The sequence below is a fragment of the Oncorhynchus keta genome, chromosome 9, assembly GCF_023373465.1.
Source record: "Oncorhynchus keta strain PuntledgeMale-10-30-2019 chromosome 9, Oket_V2, whole genome shotgun sequence".
Classification (NCBI taxonomy): domain Eukaryota; kingdom Metazoa; phylum Chordata; class Actinopteri; order Salmoniformes; family Salmonidae; genus Oncorhynchus; species Oncorhynchus keta.
In genome coordinates this window covers 30,380,465-30,392,527 of record NC_068429.1, presented here as the reverse complement: position 1 = coordinate 30,392,527, position 12,063 = coordinate 30,380,465, and the positions used below count along the sequence as shown (strand labels likewise).

Genomic DNA, 12,063 nt, shown 5'->3' with positions numbered 1-12,063 from the left:
ACATCTACATTTAAATGGTATTAATGTTAATTTGCGTATATTTCTGTTAATTCCCATATATTCCTGTTGATTCCCACAGACAATTTCCACCTCTGAATATTCCACACTGACGCCACACACATACACACTTAAGCATAGACACACTTTCACACTCTCCACATATGCTGCTGCAACTCTGTTCATTATATATCCTGACTGCCTTGTCCCTTTTACACCTACGTACTGTATTACCTCGTACCCCTGCACACTGACTCTGTACCAGGAACTCCTTTTAGAAAGCCTCGTTATTGTTATTTTATTGTGTTACTATTTCCTTTTTTATTTAGCAAATATTGTTCTTACTTTTTAAACTCTGCATTGTTGAGAATGGGCTCATAAGTAAGCATATCACGGTAAAGTCTACACCGGTTGTATTCGGCGCATGTGACCAATCATTTTTGATTTGATTCGATATGTGAAAACTGCACATTTCTACATATACAATTTTAAAGTTGTACCTGATGATATCATCAAAAGTTAAAACATTTTAAAAGCAGTGATTTTCAAACACTGTGAACTTTGCAGTGACGTGGTAAGCAAGAAAATACCAAAACTCTCGCTAGAAACTCGTAGTAAGTTTTGAAAATCAGTTTTTAAAAAACGTTTAATCCTATCCTGTGTCACAGAGAAGCATTATTTTAGGATGTTTCTTTTTATATTTTTAACCTAAGATCAGAGAAACACTGTTTTCACATACTGTATGTAGACACTGGTTTCAAATCAAATCACATTTGATTAGTCACACGCTTTGTAAACAACAGATGTAGACTAACAGTGAAGTGCTTAATTGTGGGGTCTTACCAACAAATAATATACAAGTAAAACGTGTAATAATAAAAGTAGTAATAAATACACAATGAGTTACAATAACTTGGCTGGCGAAAATAAATATGAGGTTGAAAGGTGGCAGAATTACCCTTTAATCCATATACGTTAGAATAGAAAAGCTAACGACTTATGTCATATGTGTTGCCCTGAATCAACACCTACACTAATTGGTAATTACGATTACAGTACTTCAGACTGGTTGATATGCATAACAAATGTCTTCAAAATAAGATAATACATCAGTGTGTTATCATTTATCTAACTACATATTTGGCTGGACAGCAAAAAATACTTGAATTCCATTCAGTTGGTAATTTTTCGCTGTTTGTGCTGTTTACTACTCTTTGCCTTTGTATGACTTGGATTTTGTATTTACTACACATTTCACTCTTTTTTCTCAAGAACAAAATTGATATTGAACAACGACACTTTCTCACAAGATAAAACATATACTACAAAGCCTGATTTCAGTCTTAACTCAATTTTGATCAAAAGTGTACTTACTACATTTTGTCTTTGTAGGGCAGCATGGGCCACTGGCAATGTTACCTTTGCATATTTTTTTTGTGTGTGTCAATTTCGACCAGCCCACCCAACAAAAAAATGGTCCAGCCAATCTGGCATTTGCCAGAATTACCAGAATGCCAATATGCCCATGCCCACCTGGGAAGCTTACCTCAAATCAAATGTATTTATATAGCCCTTCGTACATCAGCTAATATCTCAAAGTGCTGTACAGAAACCCAGCCTAAAACCACCAAACAGCAATGAATACAGGTGTAAAAGCATGGTGGCTAGGAGAAACCCAGACAGGAAGATCAGTGACTCAACCCACTCAAGTGACGCACCCCTCCTAGGGACGGCATGAAAGAGCACCAGTAAGCCAGTGACTCAGCCCCTGTAATAGGGTTAAAGGTAGAGAAGCCCAGTGGAAAGAGGGGATCCGGCCAGCAAGGGCGGTTCGTTGCTCCAGAGCCTTTCCGTTCACCTTCTCACTCCTGGGCCAGACCACACTCAATCATATGACCCACTGAAGAGATGAGTCTTCAGTAAAGACTTAAAGGTTGAGACCGAGTTTGCGTCTCTCACATGGGTAGGCAGACCGTTCCATAAAAATGGAGCTCTATAGGAGAAAGCCCTGCCTCCAGCTATTTGCTTAGAAATTCTAGAGACAATTAGGAGGCCTGCGTCTTGTGACCATAGCGTACGTGTAGGTATGTACGGCAGAACCAAATCAGAGCGATAGGTAGGAGCAAGCCCATGTAATGCTTTGTAGGTTAGCAGTAAAACCTTGAAATTAGCCCTTGCCTTGACAGGAAGCCAGTGTAGGGAGGCTAGCACTAGAGTAATATGATCAAATGTTTTGGTTCTAGTCCGGATTCTAGCAGCCGTATTTAGTACTAAATTAAGTTTATTTATTGGTTTATCCGGGTAGCCGGAAAGTAGAGCATTGCAGTAGTCTAACCTAGAAGTAACAAAAACATGGATACATTTTTCTGCATCACTTTTGGACAGAAAGTTTATGATTTTTGCAATGTTATGTAGATGGATAAAATCTGTCCTTGAAACAGTCTTGATATGTTCGTCAAAAGATAGATCAGGGTCCAGAGTAACGCCGAGGTCCTTCACAGTTTTATTTGAGACGACTGTACAACCATTAAGATTAATTGTCAGATTCAACAGAAGATCTCTTTGTTTCTTGGGACCTAGAACAAGCATCTCTGTTTTGTCCGAGTTTAAAAGTAGAAAGTTCGCAGCCATCCACTTCCTTATGTCTGAAACACAGGCTTGTAGCGAGGGCAATTTTGGGGATTCACCATGTTTCATTGAAATGTACAGCTGTGTGTCAGCCGCTTAGCAGTGAAAGTTAACATTATGTTTTCGAATGACATCCCCAAGAGGTAAAATATATAGTGAAAACAATAGTGGTCCTAAAACGGAACCTTGAGGAACACCGACATGTACAGTTGATTTGTCAGAGGACAAACCATTCACAGAGTCAAACTGATATCTTTCGGACAGATAAGATCTAAACCAGGCCAGAACTTGTCCGTGAAGACCAATTTTGGTTTCCAATCTCTCTACCTCTATTTTTTCTCAATTAACACCTTTTAGACAAGCATATATATATGTATATGTATGTGTCGAAATGTTAAACATCCTAATGTCGTTTAAATGTATGGTAGTTTAAGAAATTAAATCTCAGAAACCGGTAGGATTTAGAGTGGAGCAAATGCAGGCTCGACGACTTTTTGATCTCACCATTTCTCTCTCGAAAGTTTTCTCACAATCACACTGTAGCACATTCAACATGCACAAATAGAGGGCACTAACTAATAAAATCACAGACTATGTATTAAATATTATCAAATGTGGATACATAATGAATGAATACTGTTACTTATCTTCAGAATATAGGGAAATTAAACGTTTAATTTACGTATAGTGTTTTTCTATCTTGAAGAGCAACTGGCGAATCTACATATATGAACCAAAAGTGTAGTTTACGAACTTTTCCAAAATGGCTGCACATGTCGGAAATAGGTTTTTGTGAGTATGTTTATTGTGACATTTCATGTCTCATTTTAACCGAGAAAGAAAGACTTTGTACTACAATAAGAATTGAACGATAGTAATATAACTTATCTAGGGAGCTAGATTTCTTTCACGTGCACATTTGGAATGTATCGGCGCGGCGGGGGCAAGAGGGACCACAATAACAAGCCGGTGAAGAAGGATGAAAGTGACAGCAATAAATATGCCGAGCTTCTCGTGTTCGGCTATGCCTGCAAGGTGTTCCGGGATGACGAGAGGGCTCACTTCCACGAGCAGGGCAAACAGCTCATCCCATGGATGGGGGACAAGAACATCCTGATTGATAGGTCGGTTGAACAAACCTAAAGGAATTGTTATCCTAACCAACTTTCCTAATCCCAGATCTGTCTTTCGAAGGGACTGATCGGATTCTTGCAAACATAACTGACAAAAGTATTGGCGAACCATTTATCTAGCTTGCTAATGACGTCCTTTTGGCCTCATGAAACCGAAGATGCACTAACTATTAACAGGGTAGCAGAGCATCATGTCAAGATGCTGTGTCCTCCTCTAAGTTTGCCATATATTTCAACAGTGAACACGCTCTACATGAGACTGACAGTTGGCTATGATGACCTGTAAAAAATAGTTGTTTATTTGGGAATATACCCACTTGAACCATGAAGGGAGTGACATATGTTGGGGTTGAGTGACCTTAATCTGCATGGGCCTGCCTCTTGTTTCGAATGTATATGTGTGTCTCTCTATCACATAACCAGCCCTTATTTCCCCAGCAAGTAGCCTAAGGCTAAGGGGTCCTGCCTGGCACCCCAATGCCAACCCCAGCGCCCACTCTGGAGAGGTGGAAGAGAGGAGCGAACGCAGGAAAATATCGTCCGTTTGGGTTCTTACGGATAGGTATTTATGTGCTCGGGATTGTGTGGATGTACCTTTTTTACAGATATAGAAGGAATTATGCATATTATGCATATTAAATGGGGAAGTTAAACCCTGTAAGGTAAGAGGTGAGTTGTTTTCTTTTGTTTTTGTGTTCATGCAGGGCTGTTTCTCCATAGGGATTGTTGAGAGAGGAATGAAATAGGCTACACTGAGTAAGCTTGCCAGAAAACTGCACTAGATAGGCCTATGTCAGGAGTTGTTCATGTTAGGCTGTCTGTATTGTGATGAGATTGCTCAGTTCCAGTACCATACACTCCCTCATGAAAGACTTGTGACTGAGGTAGCACGTTTTGTTGTTAAAAACTCTTTGTTTTAGGGTCCCATCTATGTTGGTAAGTAGGTCCATGTGTTGTCTTTCCTCAGTTGCTTCTTCTATTCCTCTAACCCCTCTCTTCACCCTACAGGTATGATGGGCGCGGTCACTTGCATGACCTCTCGGAGTACGACACAGGCTCGTGGAACAGAGACTACCAGCTGTCCGAGGAGGAGGCCAGGATCGAGGCCCTGTGTGATGAGGAGAGGTACCTGGCCATGCACACAGACCTGCTGGAGGAAGAAGCCAGACAAGGTAGACCAATCAGTCATAGCTGGGGGATCATACTCTGTCTCTTGTGTCTGAACTGCTGAGCAATGCCTCCACTCATCTGCTGTGGAAGACAGTAAAAGTTTCAAGATTTGTTTTTTCCAAATAAAGCCTGAACTATATTATAAAGCTAGACCTTAACCTTTTAACTCATGGCAATTAGCCTATATGGATAGGGCTATATTGAAATGTTTCTTACTGAGGAAATATGAAATGCATAACCATGGTAGCAATTGAAAGTGAACCGTTTAGAGATAATGGGAAAATGAGTAGCCCAACGGTGAGTACACAACAGTTCACCTGACACAAGACTCAATCCAAACATTACACTGTTGATCTCATGCAAATCTACATTTACTTTACTTTTCGCTGCATTTGTTTCTAACGAAATCTGAAAATACTCTGGATACATGGATCCCTGATAATGCTAGAAAATGTGGGCTAGGTGCAACATAAGACAAAAAATAACAAAGGTTTGATGAAGAGGAATAACTGGTTTCTACAAGTGGCCACACACCTCTCCAAAGTGTGCACATTTCCTAAGCAATTTCAATGCACTTTTATGACTATACGGTACTATTCTTTTTAATCTCTCCTAGCTATGCCATTGTGGAACTAGAGCAAGCACACTTGTAGTTTAATTTTGGACACAACCCTTTATCCCACCATTAAACAATTACTGTTGTTGTTTACGCAATCCAAAAATGGTCCATTATAAATTGCAATCTGGGTCAGCTGGGCATGATTTGAAAGCTTGTTATATTGTCAGCATGACTAGCTAAGTTATAAATTACAATCTTACAGTGTTAGGCTTTCACAGGGCAATTCAGAGAAACTGATCATAATTTTTGTGCACTTAGAAAGGAGTCATGAGTGCATTCAGGTGCATGTGCCCCGGTGAACAGTCTCATTCTGTTCAGAACAGAGCTCTGACGTCATGTGTAGCATGTTACTCTACAGCCACTATGTTCCAAATACGGGTACAAATGTAAAGGGTTAAGGATAATTATGCACATGGATTCATTTGGAAATTACTATATTTGGGCATAATCAGTTTGACTTTTCCACAGAATCCCCTTACTAAACCTATGTCAAAGTCAGTGAGAGGGTAGATTCTCAGTAGCCTAACTAGTATGGGGATCATTTCGGTGCATGCAGACCCTCATGTATGTAGTCCTGTGAGGTCCAAGATAAAATATTAAGTATTTTCTCAGACGATCACTGTCTGGTTGAATGACTAATCATAGACTATTGTTGAGGCTTATGTTTACTGTTTAATATTTCATTTTCAGCATAATTTGTGCTGCCTTAGACAATGTTGTAAACATGCCCGTAATGTAGGGCTTTTCCCAACTAAAACAAATCTTTGTCGACCAAGAGTTGTCCGTTCTTTCGACCAATTGTGTTAAATGTGTATTTTATATTGACACATATTTTGACACATCCTGTGTTTAAATCAAATCATCTAAACTCAGCAAAAAAAGAAACGTCCCTTTTTCAGGACCCTGTCTTTCAATAATAATTTGGAAAAATCTAAATGTCTTCATTGTAAAGGGTTTAACACCATTTCCCATGCTTGTTCAATTAACCATAAACAATTAATGAAAATGAACCTGTGGAACGGTTGTTAAGACACTAACAGCTTACAGACGTTAGGCAATTAAGGTTACAGTTATGAAAACTTAGGACACTAAAGAGGCCTTTCTACTGACTCTGAAAAACACCAAAAGAAAGATGCCCTGCTCATCTGTGTGAACATGCCTTAGGCATGCTGCAAGGAGGCATGTTCTCAACTAACATCAAGGCGGTGGCCCGTTCCTGTAGGTTCATGCTCTACAACATAGAGAGAGTACGACCCTGCCTCACACAGGAAGCGGCGCAGGTCCTAATCCAGGCACTTGTCATCTCCCGTCTGGATTACTGCAACTCGCTGTTGGCTGGGCTCCCTGCCTGTGCCATTAAACCCCTACAACTCATCCAGAACGCCGCAGCCCGTCTGGTGTTCAACCTTCCCAAGTTCTCTCACGTCACCCCGCTCCTCCGCTCTCTCCACTGGCTTCCAGTTGAAGCTCGCATCCGCTACAAGACCATGGTGCTTGCCTACGGAGCTGTGAGGGGAACGGCACCTCAGTACCTCCAGGCTCTGATCAGGCCCTACACCCAAACAAGGGCACTGCGTTCATCCACCTCTGGCCTGCTCGCCTCCCTACCACTGAGGAAGTACAGTTCCCGCTCAGCCCAGTCAAAACTGTTCGCTGCTCTGGCCCCCCAATGGTGGAACAAACTCCCTCACGACGCCAGGACAGCGGAGTCAATCACCACCTTCCGGAGACACCTGAAACCCCACCTCTTTAAGGAATACCTAGGATAGGATAAAGTAATCCTTCTCACCCCCCCCCCCCTTAAAATATTTAGATGCACTATTGTAAAGTGGCTGTTCCACTGGATGTCATAAGGTGAATGCACCAATTTGTAAGTCGCTCTGGATAAGAGCGTCTGCTAAATGACTTAAATGTAAATGTAATGAGGACTGCAGATGTGGATAGGGCAATAAATTGCAATGTCTGTAGTGTGAGACGCCTAACACAGCGCTACACGGACAGCTGATCGTCCTCACAGTGGCAGACCATGTGTATCAACACCTGCACAGGATCGGTACGTCCGAACATCACACCTGTGGGACAGGTACAGGATGGCAACAACAACTGCCCGAGTTACACCAGGAACGCACAATCCCTCCATCAGTGCTCAGACTTTCTGCAATAGGCTGAGAGAGGCTGGATTTAGGGCTTGTAGGCCTGTTGTAAGGCAGGTCCTCACCAGACATCACCGGCAACAACGTCACCTATGGGCACAAAACCAGACAGGACTGGCATAAAGTGCTCTTCACTGATGATTTGTGGTTTTGTCTCACCAGGGGTGATGGTCGGATTCGCGTTTATCGTCGAAGGAATGAGCGTTACGCCGAGGCCTGTACTCTGGAGCGATCAATTTGGAGGTGGAGGGTCCGTCATGGTCTGGGGCGGTGTGTCACAGCATCATCGGACTGAGCTTGTTGTCATTGCTGGCAATCTCAACGCTGTGCGTTACAGGGAAGACATCCTCCTCCCTCATGTGGTACCCTTCCTGCAGGCTCATCCTGACATGACCCTCCAGCATGACAATGTCACCAGCCATACTGCTCATTCTGTGCGTGATTTCCTGCAAGACCGGAGTGTCCTTGTTCTGCCATGGCCAGCGAAGAGCCTGAATCTCAATCCCATTGAGCTAGTCTGGGACCTGATAGATTAGAGGGTGAGGAGTAGGGCCATTCCCCCCCAGAAATGTCCGGCAACTTGCAGGTGCCTTGGTGGAAGAGTGGGGTAACATCTTACAGCAGGAACTGGAACATCTGGTGCAGTCTCTGAGGAGGAGATGCGCTGCAGTACTTAATGCAGCTGGTGGCCACACCAGATACTGACTGTTACTTTTGATTTTGACCCTCCATTTGTTCTAGGACACATTATTCAATTTCTGTTAGTCATATGTCTGTGGAACTTGTTCAGTTTATGTCTCAGATGTTGAATCTTATGTTCACACAAATATTTATACATGTTAAGTTTGAAAATTAACACAGTTGAAAGTGAGAGGATGTTTGTTTTTTTGCTGAGTTTATATGCACTATATTCAGCTTGTCTGATGATTTAAGCACACTGTTTGATTAAATAATTGAGAAACACAAATGACTAGCGGGAATCCGTCCAGCAAGTTATTTGATTGTGCTGGGCACAGTCTTGCTGCGCTGTGTTAAAAATACTAGCACCCATTGTTTCACGCTCCTCCCTGCTCCAGCAGAACATCAATGTTTTTATCCCACTGTCTGTGTTGCTGCAGCATAAGTACAGCCATTTCTGACTTGGAAGTTCTGTTACTGAAATCCCTAATTTGTTTAGGGAAAAGCATTCCCTTAACCCTTGCTTTCTTTACTTGACACATGTATGCATCGCATGCACGTAACCTATTCGCACGGGACTAGTATTACTAGAGAATGTTGGTAATGTAATTATTACTCCAGATTGTCCGTTATTCCAGATGACAATTCGGACTGTATTCGTATTTTCCAAACTGCCTCCTGTAAATCTTATTTTTGTTCAATAAGTTGACAGTTATGACGGAAACCTGGAGGTTTTTATCTTGGCGTGAAGATGCACATTTCAACATGTCCAGGTGATAGGGTCACACTGAACTCGAGCTTGGTTCCCAAGTTTCTAAACCATACCAAACATCTTTGGTATAGTGTCGGCATTAATGTATATTTGAATTGAGGAAGTGTGATCATAGTCATTAGGATATTTTAGCAATCCGCAGAACGTTGTAAATGCCCCCCAGCCTTCAAATGTGAGCTAAACAGTGCAATTGTACTTGCAATGTGTTTTAAAGGCTATGGATGAAAAAGTTAGCTAATCATTTGCAAACGCTTAGGCCAGTTGTATGTTGCTTTGCAATCTATTAACAGCAAGGCTTGCATTGAATAGGCAAAAAAAAAATATTAATGCATTTGGCAATATTCAATTCATAAGCACAAAACATATAAACAAAAGCATTCACTGTGAAAGTTTATATGATACATGTAGGCCATTCATCTATAGCTTATGCGCAGCACTTAGTTCAATTGATCTAATCAGTTATTGTTTTCTTGTGCAAACCGCGGGCATCTCCTGCACCTATGATATTTCTCTCAAAACACAGGGATGTTGATTCTTGGAGTTTGCCAAAAAATAGTAGGTTATGGCTGGAATTGTTGCTCCCTTCCATGTAAATGTTAATTCGGACGGGACTAAAATTACAGATATTGTGTTTTGTCCTTGTTCACATAATTACATTACCCGACTTCCCCCAGTAAAGCTAAGCCTGTCCAAATGGGGCACAGTAGTGCCTGACCTATAGCATATCATGATCACATCAATAGTTTATTACAAACTCTGAACGCTGTAACACGTGAGAGCAAAATTGATGCAGAGGACAAATCAAATCAAATCAAATTTTATTTGTCACATACACATGGTTAGCAGATGTTAAATGCGAGTGTAGCGAAATGCTTGTGCTTCTAGTTCCGACAATGCAGTGATAACCAACAAGTAATCTAACTAACAATTCCAAAACTACTGTCTTATACACAGTGTAAGGGGATAAGGAATATGTACATAAGGATATATGAATGAGTGATGGTACAGAGCAGCATACAGTAGATGGTATCGAGTACAGTATATACATATGAGATGAGTGTGTAGACAAAGTAAACAAAGTGGCATAGTTAAAGTGGCTAGTGATACATGTGTTACATAAGGATGCAGTCGATGATGTAGAGTACAGTATATACATATGCATATGAGATGAATAATGTAGGGTAAGTAACATTATATAAGGTAGCATTGTTTAAAGTGGCTAGTGATATATTTACATAATTCCCATCAATTCCCATTATTAAAATGGCTGGAGTTGGGTCAGTGTCAATGACAGTGTGTTGGCAGCAGCCACTCACTGTTAGTGGTGGCTGTTTAACAGTCTGATGGCCTTGAGATAGAAGCTGTTTTTCAGTCTCTCGGTCCCAGCTTTGATGCACCTGTACTGACCTCGCCTTCTGGATGATAGCGGGGTGAACAGGCAGTGGTTCGGGTGGTTGATGTCCTTGATGATCTTTATGGCCTTCCTGTAACAACGGGTGGTGTAGGTGTCCTGGAGGGCAGGTAGTTTGCCCCGGTGATGCGTTGTGCAGTCCTCACTACCCTCTGGAGAGCCTTACGGTTGAGGGCGGAGCAGTTGCCGTACCAGGCGGTGATACAGCCCGCCAGGATGCTCTCGATTGTGCATCTGTAGAAGTTTGTGAGTGCTTTTGGTGACAAGCCGAATTTCTTCAGCCTCCTGAGGTTGAATAGGCGCTGCTGCGCTTCTTCACGACGCTGTCAGTGTGAGTGGACCAATTCAGTTTGTCTGTGATGTGTATGCCGAGGAACTTAAAACTAGCTACCCTCTCCACTACTGTTCCATCGATGTGATAGGGGGTGTTCCCTCTGCTGTTTCCTGAAGTCCACAATCATCTCCTTAGTTTTGTTGACGTTGAGTGTGAGGTTATTTTCCTGACACCACAAGGGCCCTCACCTCCTCCCTGTATCGTTGTTGGTAATCAAGCCTACCACTGTTGTTCCGCAAACTTGATGATTGAGTTGGAGGCGTGCGTGGCCACGCAGTCGTGGGTGAACAGGGAGTACAGGAGAGGGCTCAGAACGCACCCTTGTGGGGCCCCCGTGTTGAGGATCAGCGGGGAGGAGATGTTGTTGCCTACCCTCACCACCTGGGGGCGGCCCGTCAGGAAGTCCAGTACCCAGTTGCACACGAGACCCAGGGTCTCGAGCTTGATGACGAGCTTGGAGGGTACTATGGTGTTGAATGCCGAGCTGTAGTCGATGAACAGCATTCTCACATAGGTATTCCTCTTGTCCAGGTGGGTTAGGGCAGTGTGCAGTGTGGTTGAGATTGCATCGTCTGTGGACCTATTTGGGCGGTAAGCAAATTGGAGTGGGTCTAGGGTGTCAGGTTGGGTGGAGGTGATATGGTCCTTGACTAGTCTCTCAAAGCACTTCATGATGACGGAAGTGAGTGCTAATGGGGCGGTAGTCGTTTAGCTCAGTTACCTTAGCTTTCTTGGGAACAGGAACAATGGTGGCCCTCTTGAAGCATGTGGGAACAGCAGACTGGTATAGGGATTGATTGAATATGTCCGTAAACACACCGGCCAGCTGGTCTGCGCATGCTCTGAGGGCGCGGCTGGGGATGCCGTCTGGGCCTGCAGCCTTGCGAGGGTTAACACGTTTAAATGTCTTACTCACCTCGGCTGCAGTGAAGGAGAGACCGCATGTTTCCGTTGCAGGCCGTGTCAGTGGCACTGTATTGTCCTCAAAGCGGGCAAAAGTTATTTAGTCTGCCTGGGAGCAAGACATCCTGGTCCGTGACTGGGCTGGATTTCATCTTGTAGTCCGTGATTGACTGTAGACCCTGCCACATGCCTCTTGTGTCTGAGCCGTTGAATTGATATTCCACTTTGTCTCTGTACTGACGCTTAGCTTGTTTAATAGCCTTGG

General features: G+C 42.8%; 1 protein-coding gene across 6 annotated transcripts in view; it reads left to right on the top strand.

The window, feature by feature from the left end:
* The first annotated feature begins 3,364 nt into the window (after positions 1–3,364).
* The window catches only part of LOC118387484 (splicing factor, suppressor of white-apricot homolog), a 165,645-nt gene continuing 156,946 nt past the window's right edge, over positions 3,365–12,063 (top strand). For 3 of the 6 annotated variants that reach the window (XM_035775888.2, XM_035775889.2, XM_035775887.2), the window contains exons 1-2: positions 3,365–3,749; positions 4,767–4,930. In XM_035775888.2, coding sequence (XP_035631781.1) covers positions 3,550–3,749; positions 4,767–4,930 — 364 coding nt within the window. In that variant the 5' untranslated portion in view covers positions 3,365–3,549. Of the gene's footprint in view, positions 4,428–4,766; positions 4,931–12,063 lie in introns of all 6 variants that reach the window. The other 3 variants (XM_035775892.2, XM_035775890.2, XM_035775891.2) reach the window with 3 other exon arrangements.